Below are 27,840 nucleotides of genomic sequence, written 5' to 3' on the forward strand. Positions count from 1 at the left end.
ACTCCAGAACCCACATTGCAAACCAATCAACTACAAAAGACCAAGAAACTCAGACATCTAGGAAACAGAACTACGAGACAAGACTACTCAAAGAACTATAACAAGAAAAAGAAAAGGAGGAGCACTCAGACCCAGCCGCCAGTTCACCCCGTAACTGTCGAATAATCGCAACAAACCAGTAACCTAAATGAAGTTACACCCTTCTCGCCCTTCGCCCAAATCCACATTACGTTCCTACTCGTCAAACTCACCCAGCGCTCTTGTTATTGACACCTCCGCTGATCATTACATACAAGATGAACCGTTATTCCTTTTCCACCCACATACCAGCAATACAGAAGAATTCACATCGTCAAAATACTATTTAAACTCGAACTCTAGTGAATTCCTGACACAAATAAGAAGAATCAGGGATTCCACGAAGCACTAGACTGCAATTTGCCTCTCCAACTTATTATCGCCAGACACTGGTAACGATTAACGCCTTACCAGTAAAAGCGGGTTTTCAAGGGGTACTTTCCCCCATCAAACTCTTGGCACATGATTTATGGATCCCCCCCCCGCCCTGAAGGATCTTATATCCAGTATCGGCCGTTTATTCGTACTCGTATTATCTCCTTTGCTAATCCACTTATTAATAATATCAAACTTTCAGCTCATTTAATTTATATATAGTTTCCTCCATGACAGACCTTCAAAATCAGGTCCACATCATCACTTATGCACGAGCGGGCGAAGAATGATTGCTCAGTCTTCGAACGCCTTTGATGTTTAAGTAGTTTTACTGAACTACTTAATTTCACATCAAAACAACTGTCTAAGACAGAAAAGTATTTTGTGGTCGGCTCGGTTGGGGCACATTAGACTATGAAAAGTGTAAAAGACTACATGACTTACTGAGGGTAAGTAGAAGTTGTTTATTGTCACTAAGCCCATTATTTATGTTATATTAATAGTAAACTTACAATCCTGATATGCTATATCGTATTGCATTGCATTTTAAGTACTCCTGTATTCTAAAACCATTTTATTCAGTACACATTACCATATATTTTACACAAGTAAGCCCTGGATTTTAAATTTAAAACCATTTGTCTTGACAAGCCACATTTTCCATTTTTTAATAAAACTTTATTACAGCCCACTGGATCCTTCTATCAAGCACTGGTTGTATGGGCTTGTATCATAGCATTTAGATTACGGGTGGAATCAACTATTTACAAGTTACGGATTTTAACAAGATTTATGCAATATAATTTTCACAAGGTACATTTTATATACAAGTAGTACAATCCAGTGTATAAAATTAGAACTGCATAGGCAACGATGATGGTTTCTACGCCTTGCCAGTGGTGCTCGGATCTGCACGTTTTACTGCCGCAGTCCATTTAACTCTACGTACGGGATATTTTCGAATACTACAAAACGATAATTCCAGATTCTTTGTCTGGTTGCTTGTACTACTGACTGCCGCACAGTTAATATCATTTCAAGTATTTGATCCGAAATTCCAATACCAGCAACTACAATGTTGTTACTAGATTGTCTGTCTGATATATCAACAAAATGGCGGTGCTTACGTTGCGTCTGGTCGTTAACATATGCGTGAGGTCATATATATAGATATACATGCTGCAGAGCTGAAAAAAATGTCAAAGCAGTGTTTTCTCTTTACTTAAGGGCCTGGCATGGCCTAGCGCGTTAAGGCGTGCGCTTCGTAATCCGAGGGTCGCGGGTTCGCGCCCGAGTCGCGCCAAACATGCTCGCCCTCCCAGCCGTAGGGGCGTTATAATGTGACGGTCAATCCCACTATTCGTTGGTAAAAGAGTAGCCCAAGAGTTGGCGGTGGGTGGTGATGACTAGCTGCCTTCCCTCTAGTCTTACACTGCTAAATTAGGGACGGCTAGCACAGATAGCCCTCGAGTAGCTTTGTGCGAAATTCCAAAAGAAGCAAACAAACTCTTTACTTAAATGGCACTCAAGAACATCACGCGCACTTTAATTTATGTAAATTCAGTACTATTGACTATGCTATTAAAATTCAGTAGTATAGGAAATGGAGAATCCTACACTTTTTTAATCTGTCCCAATGAAAATGCTTCACAGTCAGGAAGATTACTCTCATGAGAGGCATGACAGTGTATAACATTAAACACAAAATCCAATAATTTTCAGGGCCCTAATGCGAGCCCTGGGCTCCGGTCACAACGACTTTTAATATAATGGCCTCGTACATCTCTGAAATATAATAACCACTAAAGTATAATTTTATTTTAATTATTCAGGAAATAAACCAGAAAAAATATTACATGATAATCTTATTCTAATTGCCAAGCCCGCCGAGAGGGGGGCGAAGAGACACCTGCCCAAAAACCCAGCTAAATGAAACGTAGTTATGCCAGAAAGCCCCTTTAGGCTATATCTTCATTTGACGTTTTTGGCATGTAGACGCTTGATACATTAAAAAATGATTGAAATAATAATTTGAGTAATAGTCAGTATGTTTTGTACTTTATAGATTTAATAAATACTTGTTGCTTCGTTAACGTTTTCACATTTATAACGTAAGCTAAAAACAGCTGCTGCAATGGTTTTGCCTTGTTTATGAGTTCGTTTCTGTCTTAATATAGGACATATATATATATCATTTTTAATAAGTTCTTAAGGGTGTTAAGAGAGAGGGGAAAAAAAACCCGATGAGGATGTTTTCTCCTACGCCTGTGCTGGATTTGGACACTCGTGGTAATTCCATGTAGATTTGTAAAATATCACTTCTCGCGCAAAGAAAGTGTCATTGCTTAACCACAGATAAGGAAATCAGACTTCCAATTCTTTCAAAACACAATATTTTCAATGTGTGTTTATATTTAATATCCATTTAATGACAAGATAATAGGAATGACAAGTCACTTTGGAATTCCACATATCGATATCGCCAAGAAAGCAGTTTTACAGGGAGTGTTTCCTTAAATATGTATATCTTCAAGCGCATTTACAAGATATTTAAATATACATTTCTATCCGTAACTGGCTTACCATCTCACAGATTTATGCTACAAAAACTAGCACTGTTCGGCACAAATATTCTAATCAAGTTAATTTTATTCACATAATAAATAATACAATATGTTCTAAATAACTAATACATTTTTAGCTACAATCAATCGAGTATATGAAAAGGACAGACAAAAAAGCCAAAGAAAAATGCTTATCTACACAGCCTATTTCCCCTAGTAGGAAAGAAGTATTAATAGCAATAAAAAAGAAAATAAGTCAATATATATATGTATAACGATGCCTAAGTTGTATTTCCATGATTCGCAGGTGATAGATTATTTCTTTAACTTCAACAGCAACAAAACTTTAAAAGAAATGTAACTTAAATTTGAAAAATCTCTATTCACAATTAAATTTATATATCGCCCATTATTTATTACTGTGATAAACTCATACGAAACAACAATGCTTTAATATGTATACTTAGTGTTTGTTAGATAAATCACAGCTGCCAAAGTACAAAGTGTTAACTTCATCATTCCTTGTTCATTTCGGAAGCCGTATTTGCTGGCCAATGTAAAGAATCATAGGTAAGTAGATGAATTATTGAACTTCCCCAGACAATATGAAGCATTTCATTGGCTATTATTGAAATTGTTTTCATTTATATTTCTGTTATTTTCTAACACAGTTATTTGTATTTGGGTTTGAACAAGATGTTACCAGGTGTTAGACGGATACTAAAAGTATTTCTGTGTGTTACAGTGATGTTTTACTGGCAGAGATCCTGCACTTTATGTAAACAAATCTATTTAAATATACTTATTTGTCATCTATTTTATTTTTCAAGTATTTAGCCCAATATGATCCGTGTTCAATAGTGTATTATTATTATCCAGAGAAATAGCTCTTCATCACTAACATATCAATGGAAATTATAGTTCTTCTAATAAACACAGTCGTAACTTTGTTTATTCATAGCACGATTTAATAAAAATTCCAATTCAAATAATTGTTTAAAACACTGTACATTTCTTTTATATACCTATAATTCATGCAGTGATGATTTATGTTAACATTACACTTTACGTCTTCAGTCTTTCACACCTGAGAATTAATTTTCACAACCATATTTGGTCCTACCTGTTTTTCTATGCAAGATGTATTTCTTGAACTAATCATTTTTCCATTAATATAATATCTATATTTCATACACGTTTCAAATATTAAATTAATTCGTGTGTATAAACTCACCTGGATAATATCTGGGTAAGATTTCTGGTTCTCTTGTACTGGAATTTAACACTGTGCTTAAGTCCACCGTATTCAACATGGTACCTTTCAAGGTTCAGTGCGATATGAGGAACACTTTCTGATTTCAATTTTTACTTTTTAACTTCTCTGATCCTGATATTACCAATGATAATGATGTTACTTTGATATTTTGTAGCTTATAGTTATACATCTATGTCACTAAAGAACAGTTTCCTTTTGTAACCATGATACGTAGCGTAAATCTTTAGTCCCTACATCAGGTATAGCTTGAAATTCTATCTTAGCTCAATGTATATTATCTATTAATAAATATAGTACTATATTACCGCTCTTGATCGAATTCATGAATGAGTCTATCTCTTGTATTATTTGGGTGTGGCTCCACAAACACATACGCGCCATCTACTGGAATCATCTAAAATATTATTTTTTTAAATAGGAATTTCAAATATTTCCATTTTGTTATTATTAAAATAGGAAGCGTACATAATAATTGAAAATAAAGCACAATTACAATAGAGAAGTTGTTCTATTCCCTTTGGTGGACACAGCAAATAGACTTTGCTATAAGAAAAAACACATTTTGTTGTTTTTCAAAATTTGTAGTGTACACTGGAGTGATTTAGACATTTAGACAATAAAACTATGAGAAAAATAATGACATTTTCTCGTCAGCTATGATTTTCGTCGCTGCGGCTTCATTAGGGTTTGACCATCACTCTTATAACAAAGAAATAACCTCAAAGAGCTGAGAACCATTTTATAGCAAAGGGACGTGATGCGCAGTTCTCCACATTAGTCATTAGGGAAAGCCCGATGAAGTAATTTTAAAGTGATTATACTTTTATGAAATGTTTAAACTTTATTTTCTCAACATAAAATTTCATGAACTCTAAATACAAGAAAAAGTCTGGTCCATACGCAGTGTGTGACAGTGTGTGTGTGTGCGGGGGGTTCTAATTTGTGATATCAAATACCATCACATATCGTGCGAAGCAAAATCAGCATGCAAAGCATACTAATTCTATGAAAGATGGGGGCACGCGACTATTTTAAGCTATAAAGTGCTAATATTTTATCCGAAAATGTAAATTATGCTGAAAACGTTAAATACCATATGCAGCTGCGCTATAACTGTATAAGCATTTTTTTAGATCACTAAAATAGAGGGTTCACCCGAACTCCATCTAACCCATCCACCTGTGTACGTGCGTGTAAGTCCTTTACATAAGACATATAATGTGATGATTATCATTCACTAATTGATCGGAAAGATGTTTTGAAATATAATAAGCTAGACTTAAAAGTAAATATACACGAAGAATAAGTAAAACAAAAACATTGTACAATATATATATAGAATAAACAATTTTTACAATGCTTGACGAAGAATTATCAGAAAAGAATACTGAATGTTTACGTTATCTTGTGAAACTTTTAATATTGTGTTGAGAGAAAGAGCTATTCGAATTTATTTCAGTGGAAAATTTTATAATATGATCTGTTACATGTTATTTCCAACGAAATCGTATACTTGAACTGAAACTGAAATCACACTGTTTAACAAATATTGAAAGAGAATTCAAGATGTATATACATGATTTGTTATATTCGCGAATAAATTAATGTGATTGGCTTTTTTATGGTATACATGAATAAATTAATGAAACAGATTCACCAATGTTGTTTTTGAAGTTGTGTAAATTATACTATCCAAAGTCATGTAATATGCCATACACGAGTGTTTGTGTTTTTCTTATAGCAAAGCCACATCGAGCTATCTGCTGAGCCCACCGAAGGGAATCGAACCGCTGATTTTAGCGATGTAAATCCGTAGACTTACCGCTGTACTGGCGGGAGACCCATAGATGAGAGTTACTTACATGGTAATACTTCTATAAAATTTATTTAAATTGTTTCACTGGGAGACTTACAGAAATATTATAATTATAAATGATGCATGGAAGTTCCCAGATATGTTTATTTATAGAAAATAAGTTTATAATTATGGTAAATCAAAAAAAGAGAAAAGAAAATGTAATTAGCACAAAGCTATACTATGGGATATATGTAATCTGCCCACTACGAGTATAGAGACCCTCTTTCCAGGGGTGTGAGCCCGCAGATATACATACCGTCGTGCCATTTCGGGGTGTAAATGAAATGAAATACAGCTGTGGAACAGATTTTCCCAAAGTGTGTATGGCGCGATCCCACTTCGAAAAATACTTTATTTCTTCTCAAATGTACAGAAAAATAACGGTCTTTCATATTTTATCTGACAAGAATAAAATAAGTAAAATTATTATATTTCTTTATAAAACATCATATTTTAACACCTTTGCAAATCTAAATTTTTATACTAGTGCATCATGATACAACGGAACGTAATTAACTAAAATATGAAGAAAGAGAAATGTTTGTTTGTTTGTTTCTATGCACATAAACTACACAAGGGTCTCTGTGTGTTTTGCCCACCACGTGTATCGAAACCCAATTTTTAGTGTTATAAGCATTTAGACCTACCGCTGAATCACTGCTGGTTTGGAAACAGAACTACCACTACTGTCGACAAACATGCTTGGAAAAATTATGCTTACCGAAACACGTATTAAAAATGTTTAGTCACAGTCCTCCATCCACATTTAAAGCCTAGGTAATAAAATTTTTTATAATTTAATATGCAATGTATCGTTGTATCCCCATCTATTATTATTATTGCAATTTCTCGAAATGGTTTAATGCAGTAGAGAAGCGAATTCCCTATGTATATGTATTTGGGAAGAGGAATAGATGACTGAATAATTACCAATAAAATAGCGCGCTGTAAATAAAAATATAATAAGCGTGTGTGTGTGTGTTTTCTTATAGCAAAGCCACAAAGGGCTATCTACTTAGCCCACCGAGGGGAATCGAACCCCTGATTTTAGCGTTGTAAATCCGTTGTACTAGCGGGGGGAAAATAATAAGCATTTAGGGGTATTCTGTAACGGAAAATGTGCTAATAAAATACTAAAACTATCATAAACGTCGGAAGACTAATGTGTGTTTGTTTTCTTTTGTTTTTGAATTTTGCGCAAAGCTACACGAGGGCTATCAGCGCTAGCCGTCCATAATTTAGCAGTGTAAGACTAGAGGGAAGGCAGCTAGTCATCACCACCCACCGCCAACTGTTGGGTTACTCTTTTACCAACGAATAGTGGGATTGATCGTTAAATTATAACACCCTCACCGCTGAAAGGGCGAGCATCTTTGGTGCGACGGGGGGTCGAACTCGCGACCCACGGATTACGACTCGAACACCTTAACCCACCTGGCCATGTCAGGCCTTAATGTCTGTCACATGATCCATTTAGGAATGTTATCGCCACTTGCCAAATATTTGCCGAATTCATTTCGACGTCTTCCTTGTTTGCCTAAAACTTCGTAGCAACGATAATTATTTATTTTTATCGCGAGACTTCTCTAAAATGACAGATAATATTTTGATGACAAAATTCACAACAAACTGAATTTGGGCTGATGAATGGAATATTGGAAGGAGATGTGGCATCCCTCCACCTTCACTACTTCTCCAATGTAGGGTCACGGGAAAGATGATATTTCTATAAAAAGGAATGAACATAAAAAAGTGGGTAGCTACTGTTAAAGACAATAGCAGTGGAAATGTTACCATTTTACAGTTAATTTGAATTATTGTGATTTATACTTTAGTCTCTTGTATTATCATTAAGTAGTGTTTGTTCACGGATGTGAAAAAAAGGTTTAATGCGTTAAGTGTAGTGAGTAGTTAGAACAGGTGTCAAGATACATGTACTCATTGGCTGTCTGAGAGGAGATGGTAGAGACAATAATATCATAACTCCTCGAAGTAAAACTGTAGGGCGTGTTGCTAGGATTTATTTCACAAAGTGATACAAAATAGAGTGTTGTTAGTGCAGGGTGTAGGATGATGAGTACACAGATAATTTTCGAGCAAACCACTAGAGGGGAGTGTGATGTAGATGGCATCAGCTTTATAGTAACACTTAAACTAATTTTTATTTCATTGGCTGTTGTTTTTACACTTATCAGTATTGAAAAGTTTGTATTACAACTACAGTTTCACTTCATAAGAAAAACATCAAATTTGCTATTTTAGTCTCTAGCTCTTGTAAACTTAATAGCTTTTGCTTGTATATTTGATATCATACATACTTTTTACAAAGATGGATGGTGTTTCTACAGGCCAGTAGAGCTACATTACTTTAGTAAGGCTGCACACAAATTTGGATTTGTCTTAACTTACGACTGTAATTTGTATTTATATATATTTACTGTATTACATGTATTTTGCAAAGGAGAATAGTGTTACGAGTTGGATTATTTTGCTTAGGTTATACAGACGGATGGTCTTATTAAGGATAGTGTTTGTATAGGCATATAGTCTTATTAGGCATGTTGTGTGTGTGTGTTTTAGGAAGGCGGACTGTGTTTTTATAGGCGAACAGTGTTACTACATTTTCGTAGGACTGCATACAGATTTTTACTGGTCTCAAAATATGTTTATAACTTTCATACATATATTTAATTGCAAACGTTTTATAAAGGCAGATGGTGGATTATGTTACTAAGGTTCTAATTAGTAACCTTATAAACAAATTGTGTTACTAAGTTTATTGCTACTAGGGGAGTGGTGTTTCTATAAAAGGATAGTATAGTTGGATGATAAGCTCATGACAGAATGTTTAAGCTTCTCAGTATGTGATTACGTCATCAACATTGTAGTTTTCACTTCTTACTTTAATTATATGTCCTAAAAAGTTACAAGTAAAACCATTACTTTAATGAAACAACGATTATAACAATGTTACATGTCTTACTTTTTTATAACACATACTGTCTTAGTCTGTCTGTTATTTGAATCAGAAAAATATCATAGATAATCAATAATTTACTTTTCATGGTTTTACAGTTAGTTGTCCTGAAAGGATTTAATCATACAATAGCAACTTTAAACCACAAGTACACACACACACATGCAGAGAGGGAGTGGAGGGGATTTGGCTAAACTTCTTATGTTTATGACGTAAAAATATGCTTATATAGTTATAGTGCTGTTGCTTATGGTATTTAACGTTTCTTTACATAGTCTACACTATTTTGATGACGATGTAGCATTTTATGGCTTAAAATTGTTACATGTGATGGCTCTTGTTGACACTTTGTAATTGGAAGACCAATGTCACATTGCTACTGTCAGGTTTTATAAACTAGATTATTTACAGTAGGTGTAGGTTTTAAACAATATAATTTAGTGTAAATATTTTGTCAATAACTTTTGCATATTTTGTTTTTAAAAGCTTCAGAAGTAGAATTATGCACATTGTTATAAATCTTGGATAAAGTAATCTTTTCTAACTTGAAGTTTTATTAATAATTGTTTCAGTATGTGTGATACAAGTCTATGATATTACTTACATATGTTGATGATAGTATAGTTTTAAGCGATAGGGGATGAGTAATATGATGGTCAAAATATCTAATGTTTAGCACAACAGTAGGAAGTCAAATTAGTAATGGATTCCAAATACATGATATGTTTTGTAGAATTTTCAAATGAAGAAACGTTTTTGATCATGTTAGCTAGAATCGTTGTGGAATGTTTCTTATATTTCGTTTATGGTAATTTATTCTAGTTGACTAATAACATGCCAGAACATATGTATACCACAGATATCATTATACTGGGCTGTAGGTCAGTATTTTATTAACTATGATGGTTTTAATTTTATAAATGGCATATTAGTCTACTTAATTCTTGAATTTTTCGAACAATATATGTAATAGTTAACTTTGTGATTTTATGTATATATATCAATAATAGCTTATTGAGCTATAATAAAACATGAGTTTTGTGTAAGAAAATATAAGAGACTTGTATTAGATGGTAAAATATATTTATTAGAAACAGTTTATCATAAAAGACTAACCCACATATGTAATTATCTGAAATTTGGTCCTTAGTCTGAACACTGATTTCAGTGATGTCGAGAAACCCACTTGTTGAGAAATTTATATGCAAAAACGGCTCGTTTGGGTTGAGAAAATATTTTACATAGAAGAGCGAACAACGTTTCGACCTTCTTCGGTGAACCTGACGATGACCGAAGAAGGTTGAAACGTTGTTCGCTCTTCTATGTAAAATATTTTCTCAACCCAAACGAGCCGTTTTTGCATATAAATTTCTGAACACTGATTTGTAACTGACCATTTGTATAATAATAAAGTGAAAATATAGTGTATGTTACAGAAACATTATTACAAAATCTATGTAAGGAAATATCTGTTTTAAATTTCGCGCAAAGCTACACGAGGGCTATCTGCGCTAGCCGTCCATAATTTAGCAGTGTAAGACTAGAGGGAAGGCAGCTAGTCACTCACTAGCCAACTTATAAAATAGAAATAATATATTTTACCGAAACATCGTATGTCTGTGTTACAAAATTTTCCAATTCCAGACCTTTACTTTCAGTGCTATTGCCCATTTATTCTGTCAGTTTCAAGACGAGAATGATTATTTGGCCACTTGGCGACCTCTCCTACCAACGATCTTTTGTGTTTTCTAAAAATCAAAGTTTACCAGTGCCATTTGACTTAGGCCTCTTATACAGGGTGTTCGGAAAGTCACTGTGCAGTTTTGTCTGTTAATAAATATATAAGTGCACAGTGACTTTCCGAACACCCTGTATAATATTAGCTTGAACTAGAAAGTTCATTTATAAGCTATACTCTAAAACCACAAAGTTTTACAAATTTTTAATTGTATAGTATGTTTTGTATTTCAAATGAATGTTCTATAGACAATCATGAAGTGGTAATTGTTGCTGCTTTAAATAGTTTCTATAATTTGTTACACAGCAACTCATTCGTTTATTGTATTTAGCTGTAAGAAAATGATTTACTAATGAGTTTATAAACCATTTATTAAAATTAGAGCTACAAATAAAATCAGAGCTACGTACACAGAATGTTAACATGATAACATGTTTTTTGCCAAACGTTATTACTAGTGAAACATTTTATATACATATATATATGTATATTGTTTGTTTGTGTATTTTGAATATCGCGCAAAGCTATATGAGGACTTTCTGCGCTAGCCGTCCTTAATTTAGAAGTGTAAGACTAGAGGGAAGACACTTATCACCACCCATTACTAAATCTTGGGCTACGTTTTCCAACGAATAGTGGAATTATAACACCATTAAGGTTGAAAGGGCAAGCATTTTTGGTGTGACGGGGATTCGAACCCGCGACCCTGAGATTGCGAGTCGAGTGCCCTAACCTCCTGGTCATGTATGTTAAGTTATTGTATATTATTTAGATATTTAAATTATCAAGTTATCATGAAAAATCCGTCTTTCTCAGAAGAGTGATTGTAAAAATTATGTTTTGCAAATTAGATATAGAAGTGAAACTATATTACAGTACATTAAATATATATTAATCCATTCTTAAAACATACAATCGGCTGTAGAATAACAAAGCAACTGTCTGATTCGATATTTATAAAAACAAAACATTACGTTAATAATTTTAAAAGTGTCTAAACTAAATTATTGGCTATGCTAAAATCTACATTGTTCAAATAATAGATGAATTAAGATAGTATATGTGATAACATTTGACATAGGTAACAGTGTTTTAATAATTGTCTCGTTAAAGTAATGGTTTTACTTGTAACTTTTTAGGATAGTGTTGATGACATAATCACATCTTTATACATTTCGAAACATTCTATGATCAGCTCATCATCTTATTGAATTATAATGTTAAAAACACCATCCTTCCTGACAGCGCTAGTAGCATTACTAACACAATTTGCAAAGTATTTACCTATAGAATCTAAGTAATGTAATCCACCTAGTAATACCATCCACATTTGTAAAATGCACGCAATTAAACACACCAGCTGGGGCATCCAAACTCTGGACAGAAATTATGTAAATTCACGAGTAAAGAAAGGTTATTTTAGAACACGAAAAGTTGTTTTTTTATATATAATTTTTAAAAAAACACCCATGAAAGCACAAAATGTGAAACCGTAAGTTTTGATGTATCTCCTCATGGACCCAACAAAGCTTTATGTGTATTTCCCTGTGGACTTAATGAACCTCCATACCAATTTTGATGAAGATCCATCCATACCCTGCGAAGTATTTACTTGGACACACAACAGACAGTACTATTATATATCTATAAATGACGCCAGTGCATTACATCTGCGTGTGATGTGTTCATGACGTAATATCTGCATCGTGATAATGGTGAAAAATAAAGTTGTCAGTGGCAGGAAGCGGAGGCGAAACGCGAAAATCGTGACCCCTATTGCAAATATATATGCACACAGGATTAACATTTTACGAAGTTGAGGGTTGCACATCGCGTGATAAAAAAGTTCGTCCGGTATAATTCGAACAAGAGTTCCATTATAGAATGCATATAAAAGCTATAAATGTTCGCCCATAGAAACACCACCTGCTTTCGTAAAACACATACAATACGCCTGGTAACGCCATCCATGTGCATAACACAATCTATCTAATAATACCATACCACTTATATAACAGATGTGATGCAATTAAATATATAAGTGAAAATTATTAACACAAATTAAGTCGAGCTCAAATTTGTACGTAGACTTATTGAAGTATAGTAGCTTTATCCGAGTATAAAAGCACTATTCATCTTTACAAAAAGTACGTGTGAAATCAAATATATAAGCGAAAACTATAAGATTAATAAAAACTAGAAACCAAAATAGCTGATTTAATGTTTTACTTACAAAGGATATCTGTAATTGTGATTCAAACTTTTTAACATTGATAATTGTAAAAACAACATTGTGGAAAGTAGATAACATATTAATATCAAGACTTTAATTGTTACTATAAAGTTAATGCTATGTTGAGACGCTTTGATCTGTCTCATCCTCCCCTGTAGTGGTTAATTTGTGAATTATCTGTACTCTCATTTTCCTACAACGTGTTCTAGCAACACGCCCTCTTAAGTCAGTTTGTGTAACTATGACCAATAGCAACGTACCCTCTAATCTCATTTCGGGCAGCTCGTCAATACATGCATATGGACACGTCCTAACTAGTGTAGTGTAATAATAACAATAAGCGGACAAACTATAATTAATAGTGGCATAAAAATACTGTTTTTAAAGGCAGAAAAATAAAAGTTTCTGACTTTAGATGTGGTAACAAATAGAACAATTTCAACTGTGAAAATTAAAAAGACAGTTTTGAAAAGGCGTGATTGTCCAATAATTTGAAAATTAGTAAATGTCTTCAAGTGAACTGGACAAAGGATTATTTGGTTTATCAGAATTTAAATGCAAAGTCGCACAATAATTTAGTTGCGTAAAGTCATCCTTAATTTTGAACTTACAGACTAAAAGAGTTTACAACTAAGAAACAGTACACACACATCACCAACTATTAGGCTAACTCTTGTCTAAAGGAATAGTTGGGATTAATCATGGCTTTTATAAAGCACACCCAGCCTCAAAGCGCAAAATGATGTTATTTTGGGGTTAATGGGACGCGAATTACTATTCTGGGATCTGCAGTTTGGGCTTGCTAATTATTGAACTACGTCTGACCAAATTAACCAAAAAATCCAACATATTTTCAGGCAAGAATTAAATTCAATAATTGTAGGATGTTTAATATTTTAATCAATTATTTTAAATTAGTATAATGTTACTGAATTTTCTGCACTAGGTAAAATGACACCTAATTAATTAGAACACTGTGATACCTTAGTAAATTCGCTGAGCTGTGGTAACAAATAAATGAATTTAGTAACATTTGTAGTATCATTTTGTTCTTTAGTATGTGATAAATTATTACCTGGTTATTTGCTTGTATTTGGAACGTGTTCACCCTTTTAGCTGTGGGGACGTTATAAGGTGTCGGTAAATTCCACTAACCGTTGGTGAAAGAGTAGCCCAAAAACGTTGGTAGTGGGTGGAAATAACTAACTGCTTTCCCTCTATTTTTTTGCTGCTAAATTAGGGACGCTGAACACAGGTAGACCCCATGTAAGTTTGCGCTAATTTCAAAACCAATTATGATACTCGAAACTCATATTAGTGGTTTTTCTTAAGCTTATAATAAGTTCTTAAAGAATTACTAAGTATTTCATGAAACGTCACTGGATTACTCAGTTCGCGGTAAAATTTCGTAAAATTGCACAACATATCATGAAACGAATAGTATAGAGTATAATATAGTTGTAACTTGACCTGTATTATAAGAAAAGTTTCATGATGTTGTTGGAGAAACGGAAATTCAGGTTTAACTGTCATTGAATGAATTAAGTACATTCATGTAAACATTTAGTAAGTGGAATGCAGTACGCTGTTTATTACGGATCTTTTCTTACATATTTTCTTTCCTTTGTGCGAACAAAAAACAACAACACACATATAAACCAATAAACCTTAATACATCAATCCTTATACTCAAACGTATAATAAAGTCAGCACTAAAATGGAAATAACATGGGGTTTTGAAAGGAGAGGGAGCCTAATTATCAGATCAAAAGACAAGGTTAATGCTAGACATAGGTATAATTGTAGTGATGGATTTAATTTCTTGATAATAACTTCATTGTTAAATATGCCTTTATTGTTTTACAAATAATGCAGAATATACCTTTATAATATTCATTCATTATTTAGAGTGATTACTTCTTATTTTATACCTTCATGTATTAAGTAACAAAATCTGTTTTGTTTTTTCCCTCTGGTAAAAAGGGGATCCTGAACCTCTAGACCTCCCTTGCTAAGCATATAAAATAAATCTAAATTACCAATGTTGTTCAAGTACTTACGGAGGCAGTACAGCTATAAGGTTAATTAAATTAAATAACGATATGCATATAGTGATAAAAGCCACTTAACAATAAAATACAATGAAATTGTTGTGTAGGTACATGCAGAAACAAATACTTTATCAGGTATACATAACGGATGAAAAATTGTGGAAGTTTTTCACAATAAAAATAATGATAAACGTTATAAAACATATGGGTATTTGTAAGAATATTGAAACAAATGAATGCATCCAACTTATGGATTCGAAGTTATTTCATTCAAAGGCAGTCACTTTCAAAAATTTTTAAAAACGAAATATCTTGCAACTACATAAAGCATTTATAAATATATAAAGTATAGTATATTCCATTCTGATAACTAAATACAGGCATAATAAATAATTCCATTGAGAACATGCAAATAAATGTTGTGAAAGAAAGTATAGAAAAATAAATGCACAAACTACTCTCCCATATAAACACAGAATCGTGGAAACTCCTATAAACATATTTAAATTCTTGAAATACTGTAAGTAAACTTGTGTAAAGTACCACTGTCTTTTCTGAATATGTGTATGAGACACATAAAGGCGAATACAAATGTAATACTTTTAGCTGTGTGTGTGTTTTCTTATAGCAAAGCCACATCTGGCTATCTGCTGAGCCCACCGAGGGGAATCGAACGCCTGATTTTAGCGTTGTAAATCCGTAGAGTTACCGCTGTACTAGCGGGGGGCACTTTTAGCTGAAAAGCAACTCTGAAGATAAATCTCTACATTGGTTGTATGTCTTGAAATGAGACGAAGTCATCCTTAAAATAAAAGGCAGATACTTTTTTTATATGATAGTGTTAACATTTAAATTTGTGTTTCGGTGTGACAAACATTTACACAGCGGATTGAGTAGTCTGGTAGTCATCATCAACCAAGAGGTAGTAAGGCCAGTATGCAATATTAAAAACAAAAAATACGAATGGAAATGTCGCCCGCGAAACTCGATCAACCATTTTTGATCTTTTCAAGTTTCTACTTTTTTCTTTTTGAATTTCATCTCGTTGTTCTTTACGTTCTTCTTCCCGCCTTAATTGCCACTAAACAGAAATAATATAATATAATAATATAAGAATGTTGAGAAATGTTAGAAAATACATTTATGACCACGAAGTAAAAATTAATTTAAATGATTAACACATCTTTCACGTCTTTACAAAAAACTTCTATCTTTCTAGATGTAAAAATATAAAACAATAATTGTAAATTATAATAAACACATTATTTAAACGTTGTAGGATCATAAATCAATACGCAATAAAGATCATCGTAAATTAGCACTAGACTCTTAAGTACATTTGAAGTTTCGAGTATTTTCTCAATATATTGTAAAATGTAACCGACTATTTATAAACCTTATGAAATACGCAGCGCCAACAGAAATGTTAACCAATCATTCAGCATTTTAGGTTTTGCCATCGATTTATTCAGCATATTGTGATATGTTATTGAAACTTGCTAGGGAGTAAAATGTTATTGTGCTAGGCAGTAAAATGTTATTGAGTCGTCTAACACTTGAGGAGATGCCAGTGGTTTATTGAGCATACTGTGAAATGTTATTGAACTTGACTAGATAGTAAAATGTTATTGAGTTGTTCTGGTAAAAAGTTACCAGACTTTGACATTTTAGTAAGCTAAGCGGTATAAAAACCGTGATTCGATACTCGCAGTTGGTACAGAGTAGATAGCTCATTGTGTAGGTTTGTGCATAACAATAAACAAAGAATATCTTTGAGTAAAATGTTCAGTCGTCTAGTTCTAGAGAAGATGTCATTGATTTACTTAGTATGTGGTAGAATGCTGTTGAATTTTTGCTAAATGGAAGGGCCTGGCATGGCCTAGCGCGTTAAGGCGTGCGCTTCGTAACCTGAGGGTCGCGGGTTCGCGCCCGAGTCGCGCCAAACATGCTCGCCCTCCCAGCCGTGGGGGCGTTATAATGTGACGGTCAATCCCACTATTCGTTGGTAAAAGAGTAGCCCAAGAGTTGGCGGTGGGTGGTGATGACTAGCTGCCTTCCCTCTAGTCTTACACTGCTAAATTAGGGACGGCTAGCACAGATAGCCCTCGAGTAGCTTTGTGCGAAATTCCAAAACAAACAAACAAACAAGTTAAATGGAAAATATGATTTAGCTCTTCTACAGTTAAAGAGATGGCATTGATTTATTAAGATACATGTACTGTACAATATTACCAAAACTTAATACATAGTAATATATTTCTTAGTTGTCTAGTACTAGTGGAAGTGTTACTGATCTATAGAGTAAATTATGAACCTTTATCGAACTTTTGTATATGTTAAATTTATCCAGAGCTGCTCACCGTACAGTACTCTACTGATTAGAGCAGTACAAAAGATAATTATAAGTGACAGTGACACAAGCATGAATGTCAGTGAGAGCAGCACAGAAATAATTGTTAGTGAGAGTAACACAAGGATAACTTACTGATAGCCACACAAGGTAATTATATCTGAGAGCAGCACGAGATAACTGTTAGTGAGAACAACACAAGGTAATTGTTAGTGAGAGCAACTCAAAGTAATTGTTACTGACAGCAACACAAGAATACCTGTTACTGATAAGACAGAAACAAGAAGATAATAGTCATCAACAGCAACACTAGGATAACTGTTATTGAGAGCTACAAAAGGATAATTGTTAGTGAGAGAGTAAAGGATAACTGTTGCTAACATCAATACAAAGATAATTGTGAGTGACACCAACACAAGTATAATTGTTAGTGATAGTTTACTTTTCCTTTCTCTGTCTTCTGCCATGAGGGAAAACGTAGAAACTTTTGATATGCTTTATCCAGATTTTCTCAAAGGATGATTCCGTGGTGTTTAATGTTACCTATAATGTCTTAATCCAACTCCTTCTTGGTCTTCTTGGATTTGTATTGTATCCATTATGTTGTTGTAGTATCCCTCGTTGCGGCAGTTAATTACAAGGTATCCCAGTGAGGTGGCCAAACCATTTTATTTGTTACTTTTTAATATGTTTTAGGACTGGTTTCACTCCTAATCTTTTTCGGATATCTTGTTTATGATTCTATGTCTATGCTATACTCCGAGGGCTCGTTCGAGACATTTCATTCTCATTATAGGGATCTTACGCTTCTAAGAAATTGTTAGAGTCCAGGTGTGGCACTGATAGCACAGTATTGGCAGAAAGATATTTTTCATGAGATAAATTTTTCTGTTGATTGGAATATGTTTTTGTTGTAACAATGGCGAAATTTGTCATGAAACCTGATTTGCTCTGGTGCATCCTATGTTTATTTTTCTGTCCATTTTACCATCATTAGTAAATATACTTCCCAAATACTTAAACTATTCTGTCTGTTTGATGTCAGTATTATTCACCTGAATTTTCATTTTTTCTATTTGTCTTCTCTGTACTCTTTGTCTTCTTTTATTTCCATCTTCTCTGTACTTATTTTCATGTTATAGTCTTTGCATTTAATGTCCAGTCGATTCAGATGATCTTGTAGATTTTATCGTTTTCGGCAGTAAAAAGGAACTTATTTATCTTATCCTCTTCTAATGGGTTGGCTTCTTTACTGATGTTGTCAGTATAGGTGACGAAGAGGATTGGTTATTGTACAAATCTCTATTTCAATCTGAAGGGTTTTGACATCTCTGCAATGATTTTTAATGTGTTCATACTCTTATTAGGTGTTCATTTACGCCATATTTCTGTAATGTTTTCCATAGATTTGATCGATCTACCCTATCAAATGCCTTTTCTTGGTCGACAAAAGCTAATTTCAAGCTTTGATAGTGTTTCTCGTCTTTTATGCCAGTTTTTCAAGTGAAGATAGCGTCTGTGTAGCTGCTGTTTGATCGAAAACCCTTTTGTAATTTAGAATATTTTGCTCAATGATTGGCCGTATCCTCCTTTCGATGACCTTAACGTATGTTTTACCTGTATGATTTAGGAGTTATATCCCTTTGTACCTTGAGCAATCTATTTTGCTTCCTTTATTCTTCCATATGGGAACTATGATTGCTGTCTGCCAATCCTTCCTAGCTATCTTTTACCAGCTTGATCAATTCTGAAGTCAAATCGTCTTTGCCAGCTACTTTATTACTTGGAGCTGTTTTAAGCACCTTTTCTACTTCTGACAATAATAGACATGGCTCAGATGTTGTTGCTTTCTGTCCCTCTCCACAATTTGTAGATTCATATAGGTTGAGCAAATCATTAAAATAATCTCTCCATCCGTCGAGTGGTATCTCATTCTCAAATATAGGATTACCATACTTATAACTGATGATTTCAGTTAGGCTATGACCTTCTTCCTGATTCAACATTCCTTTTTTTGGAAAGTTCTGACTGCTGTTCTCTCTTATGTTTCAAATTGTTCTAATGAATTTCTTTGTCAATCTTTATTATTTTGTTACTCCCTCTCTTTAATTTATATTTTGTGCTTGATGTGTTTTTTCTTCGGTTTTATCTTTTAGCTGTGCTTGGAAGTTCTTTTTCTTTGCTTTTACTATTTCCCTAATTTCTTCAGACCACCAAGATGATGAAACATTTTGCACTGGTTCCTCTTTCACTTTCGTTCTACAAATGTTCGAGGTATATTTCATAACTCTATTTTTGAACCTATCCCATTTCATTTGTATTTTTCCTGTTGTTCCAGGAAGAGCTTCATCCATTTTTTGTTGACCTTGGTTTTCTTGTTCTTGTAATTTTTTGTCATGTTTATTACTTTTTCTTTTGCCACCCTTCTTTTCTTTGTTCCAGCTTGTTGGTTCTTTCACAGTCAACATTATTAATTTATTATCTGTATCCACAACAGTGTTTGATGTTGCTCTAGAAGCACAAATTTTAATTTTATCACTTTTTCTTGTTAGTATGAAGTCAGTTTGGCTTCTCATTGTCAAGTCAATACATTTATATCATACATAAATCTGGGATTCTCTATGTATGTGAAAAATATTTGTAATAAATAAATTATGCTTAGAGCAGACTACCAGGATCCTTTCTCAATTTGAGTTTCTTTCCGAGTATCTGTCGCCATGGGGCCCTAGGTATTTCTTGAAGGGTGTCCTGTTTGTTTCTACTCTTCCATTAAAATATCCAGTTACAAAAAGTCTGTCAGTTGGATTGACGTTTGACAGTTAGTCATGTTCTTTATCAGATTACTCGACTAGTTGTTTGTCTGAGCAGCTTGTTAGAAATAACAACACAAGGATAACTGGAGAACAATACAAGGATGACTGTTAGTGAGAACAACACTACTAGGATAATTGTTAGTGAGAACCACACAAAGATAATCGTTATTACGTTGCTCAGTAAGTGATGTACTATGATAGTGTCTTTTAGCAAGAATTTAACTTTCTTTCATTCACTTAGCGTATTGAAAAATGTTATAATTGTTCAACATCTGTAATATCACTGTTGTTCAGCATGCATCGAAAAATACTTGATGTATTTATCACTATTTCAAATGTATTTTATTTCTTCAGTCCACAGTAGAATGTTACTGAGTCAGTCAGCATGCTGTGAAATGTTACTGAATTACTTAATATGTCTGATTTGCTTATCGGAATCTGAAATGTTTTAATTCCTCGGCATAAAGTGAAATTTCATCGAGTCGTTTAGTATCTACTGAGCTAAAATGTAGACTTGAACTTTTACGCAACAACTAAAATAATAAAAAAAAGGCTCCCAGTTCGTTTAGATGTGTCATCGAATCTGTAATGCTTGGTAGAATTTTAGGATTGTACATACTTACTCAACTTATTGTTGAGTAATTGATTATCTCAGCACTTGGTAAATTGCTATTAAGTGTCTGAATATTTAAGGAAATGTCACCAGATCTCTCGCTTATGTTAAAATATGATAAAATCCTCAACTATTTGGGGAAATGTCATTACTGTAAAATATCTTTGAGTATGCTTGTTAATGAATTGAAAATGAAAACTGATTTGTACAACAAATGACAAAATATTTCTGAATCATTCAGTAAATGGCAAAATGTCTTTCAACGCTCGCCCTATTGCTGTTTATCAATGTCTTGTGAAATGTCAGTATGTTTACCTTTTAGAAAAATATAACTAGTTCTCAGATTTGTTTTTAAGATTTACTGATTTACTCTAAACTGAGTAGCACATTAATATTGAGTGCTCAGTAAATATGTACCAAATCGCTGGGAATATAATAATATATTTTCAATTTCTTAATACATGGTTAAAATGTCATTAAATTAACCATAGTTTATTGTTTGTCATATATTTATGCGATTGCTTACTGTTTTGTCTCTGAAAGTAATAATTTAGATATTCGTGCTGAGATTTTTACATTACATTGAAACTAGTTTGTCTTAAACTTACTATGATTGTTTATTGTACTCGCACAATTAGAAAAAAGTATTTTGTGTTACTTACGTTTAGTAGGTTAATGGATTTTCTAAATTCGTCTGGTCTCAGCTTACTTCGAGAAAGATAGTTCACCAAAGTAAACTCCAACAAAGCACCGAAAACCATTACTGAGCACACACCAATCCAGACGTCAATAGCTTTTATGTAAGAAACTGGGGGAAGTTGGGTCCTCACCCCTGCAGCTAGAGTTGTGATAGTCAGTAGGGTTGTCACTCCAAGTGTGGTTCTCGCGGGAACCGCGTCAACACTCAACCAAAAAGACACCCAGGAAATCAGGACCACTAAGAATGTTGGAAGGTAGGTTTGGAGTAGGTGAAAGCCGTTTTGTCTCTTAAAAACAATGGTAGCACGAAGACAACTATAGGTACCTGTAAGCCCGAAAAATCATTTATCACGGTCAGTTTTACAGCTTCAGGGTGATGTGCAAAACTTTAATAATGTTAGCTTTCAGCAAAAGGTTCCTGTACTTATGTGTTAGACTAAAGTAACTTATGGTTAGAATGTATTTTACATATAAGCTAAAGAAAAGTACGATAAAATGAATATTATAATATTTGCTCTATGTACATGGAAGCAAAGTACTATTACCATTATAGTTATTTAAACCAAAGCTTACTAAAGTTGAAGATGCGAAAATAACATAAATGTCTCAAAGAATAAAAGTTAAAGTCCTTTGTTAGCAACCACAACTATAAGTTTCCATTATGAATGGCATAGAAATTGTTCTAAAGACTTAAAAAAAGATGGGGTGTTTTTTATTTTAAGTGACGAAAACTGTTAGTTGGAAACTATGAAGTGAATATTATTAAACTTAAATGGATACATTTTTTTATCTGTTGGAAATATTTTTTTAAAGTCTAAGGAATATCAAATAAAAGGTGATAGGCTTATTGCTTTGTCGGTTGGAAACACTTAATTTGCTTTTGTGATGCTTTCTTCACCGTTCGTTGAAACTTCTCACTTCGGGTTATTGTCAAGCTGCTAGCAAGAAGAACCGATTGAGGATTTTAATATTCGTGTAAGGCACAGTTTAGATTTGATATAATTGGCCTTAGAAGAAATATTTTTTCTTTCATTTATCATAACGTGTACCGTACTCAGTTACGTTAGTTAGGTTTCACCTACATTTTTTTCTCGTAGAAATAAACATTTCTGGTGAGTAATGTCTCTAATAGGTCTGGCATGGCAAAGCGCGTAAGGCGTGTGACTCGTCATCCGAGGGTCGCGGGTTCGTGCCCGCGTCGCACCAAACATGCTCGCCCTCCCAGCCATGGGGGCGTTATAATGTTACAGTCAATCTCACTATTCGTTGGTAAAAGAGTAGCCCAAGAGTTGGCGGTGGGTGGTGATGACTAGCTGCCTTCCCTCTAGTCTTACACTGCTAAATTAGGGACGGCTCGGTGCAGTGGGCTAACAACCTACTCACTTAATACTTGTTGAAGAAGCCGCAAGCGATTCCGGCCCTATGTTCCTAGATGGAATCTAATGGTGATAACTAACTAATGTCTCTAATACGTTAAGAATTCAATCTTTTCTGTAAGACTTTATTTATATTTCTGTTTATTACTGTACTGGTGAGAAAGATAATTCTTTTCATAAGTGAAAGGAATCGTAATGTTGTTATGATAAGGATTTGAATATGCTGAAAGATGTTTACATTTTTTTCATGCAAAATTGTTAGCTTGCGAACTTAAGTAAGTAATAGATGCATTGGTTTTGTAAAGCTTATTTTGGACTCAGCAATACGTGATTTCGTCTTTAATGTTTGTTTGTTTTTAATTAAGCACGAAGCTACACAATGGGCTATCTATAATATCAAATATTTTATAGTGGTGTCTAATACGAAAAAATCTTAATTTGATTAATTTTTTAAAAGAAAGTAACAGATAATATGAACGTGAAAGTAATATTTTGAAGCTAAAAAGTAATTTATCAATAGATTGTTCTATGAATAACAAATCTTAAGGTATCGAATTAATTTTAAAGAAATTTCGTGATTTATGCATTCGCAAATTACAGTACATTTGGAATCGTGTTATTAAGTTAAAGGAGAATTCTATAACTTCATACTTTTATTTTTTTCCATTTTTCAATGAAGTAAAGGAAAATCCTATAGGATCACTAACAAGTACAAATTAGTGTGATGTTTAATAAGTTATTTATTTATTTTTAACATATACCACATTGGTCTTTACACGCCTACTCGGCATTTGATTTATTTATTTTCAACGTTACCAAGGTGATTTATACGTACGTACTTTAAACTTATTATATTTATTTTTGTTACTAGAGAGAGGGGGTGGACTTTTCTTCGCTAGGAGAATCATTTGAAAACACACATAACAGCTCAGTTCTTTGTGAAAAGCTGAAATTATAATAAATTTAAATTGTAAAACTACTGCATTTTAATCACACAAAATAGGTGTTTTTAAGCTGATTTTCACTGTTAAATGTGAGTTTTAGATATGATGTTAATTTTTTGTTAGAATTACGTTTTTGTTCATTTGTTTGTACCATGTACATTTACAGAAATAGTTTCGTATCAGCATTTCACTGATCAAATACAATATCGTATTTCACATAATAGTTATATTTACACTAATAACTTGAAAGTAATTTAAATAACTTTAATTTAAGACAAATGAAACATGGAAAAATTATGCGTTATTTTGAGAGTCAATTCCTTCACTTACATTTCTAAAATTATATTTTGCGGTGTTGAACAATTTAGCTAAACTATTTCCAAATGTTTTCGTTAGACGGAGCCACGTATGATAGAAACTGAAGTGAAGTTACAGCCGTCTGATTCAGTAACTTTATTTTAAATTCTGTCACACGTGTTCTATTTAATAAATAAGTTTACATTAGCTGATAAACCAGATCAAAGAACGAGAAATACATAGGAGCCCCTGAGGTATGAGATAGCAAATCGATCACATTTGAACCTGTCAGTCTCTAGAGGGCCCTAAAGATACATATCAGACTTGGAAACAATCATCCAGTTATAAACGAATAAACACACATAGATGTTTGTCAAACAAAGATTTAGAGATAAAGTTTATAAATACAGCATGTATGTATATATATATGTATATATGTTAATTAATGCTATATTTTAATAATTCTAAAATAAAATAAACCGGTAATTTGTTATAAATAAAATATTATTTGGACAAACTTAACAATCTTATATTAATTGCCACAAAGTTTGCCAGGCTACAACAATAAAGTTTATACGATAGAAGCTTTATAAATGTTTCTGTTGAATTTAAGAAAATGTAAGTTTTCTAAAGATATGCATAATAAAAGACCGCCACGGGTTTCAAGTGACATCTATTGCTTAGTTTATTTCTATCCACAAATTACATGCCCAATAAGTCGTACTGAATAAGAGTCTTCTAAATCACTGAGTTCTTAGTTATAAAATAATTAATATTCATAATATGGAGAGACTTAATACGTCATATTTCATGGCCAACTTGGGATGACACCTACGTAATCGTTTTACGCTAACACAGTCAATAAACGTATGCTACAAGGCTAATATGGTCTATATAGCCTATCCAAAATGAAAGCTACATAGTCAACCCGTGGTGCATTTCAGCTACATAAATTTGCTGTGTTGCTAAAATGGTACTACATTTTTATTGTTTTCTCAATAGTAACACGTAAGAAATATCAAGTAAATAATTTATATATAATGTTTTATTGTAAATAATTAAAATATAATTATTGAAGCCTTCAATGACCAATTTAAAAGCACTCTACATATTTCAACGATTCAGCGCCATCTTTAGGAATAACTGATAAAATTAATTACTAAGGTTTAAGTATTTATACGCTTGTTACAAGTAATGTGTTATTACGTTTTGTGTCAATTTCATAACTTATTGGCTAACCTTAACACAGTACACTGATATAACAACTAGCTGAACCTTCATCTCTGTTTAAAAGTAACTTAAAATAGAGATTGCAAGAGCATAAAGGTTACGTAAGATATACTAGAATAAAATTCAGCTATATCAGAACACGTACACACAACGTGATACACAATTTTAAGGGCTAAAACTATAATTCGGTTTTCTGTGGCTCAACCTTACCTTACAATACGACTCCTAAAAGTAGCCGATAATTGATTTTTAAATTATGCGAGTGCTATTGCTCATATTTATGTAACAAATTTTTCAAAAAATTGTCATAAACTCCTCAAAACAAATAGTTTATCCACCTCTATTAACCATATATATATAAGTTTATTTATCCCTATTAGCTACAAGCTGTAGTGGACAGAGTGCATAAAACTTTGGATGTTATCGTTGTAAGTCCGTAAACTCCTTGGTGATCCACTTGGGAACTTTTGTATCAAACTTTGACATTCATAGGAAGTTAATGTATTGAATATCATGTAACTTTGTACATTAATTTTATGTATGAAAACAACCAACGCGATCCCTTCTTTAAAATTTTAATTTTAGTAAATGTATTGTACTTTGGAAATTTCTTATCAGATAATTTTCTGTAGGGCAGACCTAATTTAATCTTATCTTCTGGTTTCTTATGCTTACCGAAATCCTCATAGAACTCAATGAACGGTTCAGACGTACTGATGCTTGTTAGATCGAATTCTGGAATCATGAGATCCTGATTTAGAAACACTGGAGTCTTCGACCAGGATAAAAGAAGCGTGTCTGAATTCTGTGAATCTTTAAACACGTTAACACATGGTAAAAAATCAAATGTAATTCCATATTAACTGTGACTGAAATCAAATAAATAAATAAAGTGGTTTTATAATTATAAACCATTCTTCTCCAGTTTATCAATCTAAACACAAGAATAGCTCGAAATCTGTAATTATTAAGCCAACTAAAACGATTTCATTACGTAATTTTTTTGGGGGGAGTAATGTTGTTTAGCAAATTACGGAAATATGTCAATGAGAAAATTCTAACTAGTATTAAAACAATATTTTACATTATGAATATATCATTTTGATCGACATTTACGAATTTGCTAAAAAATACCACAAAAAAGAACAACAATATATTGCACATTATATTATTCATATCAACAGTTTTGTTCTTAAGCAATGATATTTCTGTTTAAGTTATTTGCTGTTTGTTTTTGGGGGTGCTCAGATTAGAATATTTACGTTCTCTACGCCAGAGGTTCTCACTTTTTCTGTCCCCTCTGAAAATATTCCAGGGTGTGACGACCTCTTCCTCCAGATAAAGTAATAGCAAATTATTGTACCTATTCTAAAATATTCGTTATCGCAATATTTTTATGATGTCACCATCCACTGACCACCTACAACCATTTTACGATTTCGCCATCTTCTAACTACCTACATAACACTGAGTCAAGACTTTCAGTTTGAGAAACGCTACCCTACGTCAGAAATTGTTGTATCACATATTTTGAACGATACATCTCTTATTAATTAAAAGTTGTCGACCTTGGTAACAAACTAACGCTTACTTACTTACAGGATAGTAATATTCTTTTGCTTATCGATTCTTTCAGAATGGACTGCTAAAAGAGTTGCTGAAATGCAAGTAATGTATCACCTTTTTTCTCTGTTGTTAGATGGCACTTCCCCTTTGGAACGTTCTATGCTTCTGAAGCGTTTTAAGAGTAGCTTTTCCATTCAGCGGATTTATTTATTTGATTTTTTACCTTTTTTGTTTATAGATTAAGGTTAATTCGTAATACGCGGCCACTTCCAACAATGCGTTGTTGAGTTAATTTCTTGAAGCTTTATATTGGTAAGAATAATATATTCTGATTTGTTTACTTTGTTACTATGACCGTTGGGTTTTTTGCAAAATATTCTTTAAATCATGGCTAAAAAGTTTGAAAACCACATGCAACGCTTCCTATTCTTTTTTGAGAAATTTGTTGAATTATGTCTGGGATTTCTAACGGGAATCGTGTTAGGTGTATTTATAATATTTCGTTGTTATTGTTTGTTTTTTTAAGTTGTGGCTGGAAAGTTTGAAAACCAAAGAAATTTCACTCTTCATCATATTATCTAATGGAAGTGCCAGGAGGGCTCTGGTTAGCCCTGAGATGGAGCTCAGGATTCCGAAACTGGCGAGCTAAGTTTGGATCCGTGTGACATAAAAAATATCACCCACACTTTAATCTATGGGCACATTATACAAGCGACAGTGTGGATGGCAGTAGTCAGCTATTGCTGACTGGTTCCAACAGAGGAAATTCTGGTCAGTTGTTTGAAATTAGGGCCGGTGGCAG

The 27,840-nt window shown here is 33.2% G+C and overlaps 1 protein-coding gene and 2 long non-coding RNA genes across 8 annotated transcripts in view; 1 reads left to right on the plus strand and 2 right to left on the minus strand.

The window, feature by feature from the left end:
* LOC143249150 (uncharacterized) overlaps positions 1 to 4,679 on the minus strand; it is a 28,392-nt gene extending 23,713 nt beyond the window's left edge. The window contains exon 1 of one of the 2 annotated variants that reach the window (XR_013027597.1): positions 4,252 to 4,679. This is a non-coding gene — a long non-coding RNA (uncharacterized LOC143249150). The remainder of the gene's footprint in view (positions 1 to 4,251) is intronic. The other variant, XR_013027599.1, reaches the window with a different exon arrangement.
* Positions 254 to 27,828, plus strand: LOC143249152 (uncharacterized). Of its 3 annotated transcripts, none has more exons than XR_013027606.1 (3): positions 254 to 902; positions 6,035 to 6,158; positions 27,565 to 27,828. It is a non-coding gene; the product is annotated as an uncharacterized LOC143249152 (long non-coding RNA). The 3 variants fall into 3 exon arrangements; XR_013027605.1 differs by lacking the exon at positions 27,565 to 27,828 and adding an exon at positions 26,162 to 26,299; XR_013027604.1 differs by lacking the exon at positions 27,565 to 27,828 and adding an exon at positions 21,631 to 21,768.
* The window catches only part of LOC143249149 (glycine receptor subunit alpha-2-like), a 33,439-nt gene continuing 19,725 nt past the window's right edge, over positions 14,127 to 27,840 (minus strand). Inside the window, exons 6-8 of one of the 3 annotated variants that reach the window (XM_076498557.1) lie at positions 26,148 to 26,285; positions 21,589 to 21,950; positions 14,131 to 16,231 (exon numbers count right to left, since the gene is read on the minus strand). In XM_076498557.1, the coding sequence (XP_076354672.1) occupies positions 16,028 to 16,231; positions 21,589 to 21,950; positions 26,148 to 26,285 (704 nt within the window). In that variant the 3' untranslated portion in view covers positions 14,131 to 16,027. Of the gene's footprint in view, positions 16,232 to 21,588; positions 21,951 to 26,147; positions 26,286 to 27,840 lie in introns of all 3 variants that reach the window. The other 2 variants (XM_076498558.1, XM_076498559.1) reach the window with 2 other exon arrangements.

This window comes from Tachypleus tridentatus, chromosome 4 (genome assembly GCF_004210375.1).
Source record: "Tachypleus tridentatus isolate NWPU-2018 chromosome 4, ASM421037v1, whole genome shotgun sequence".
Lineage (NCBI taxonomy): Eukaryota > Metazoa > Arthropoda > Merostomata > Xiphosura > Limulidae > Tachypleus > Tachypleus tridentatus.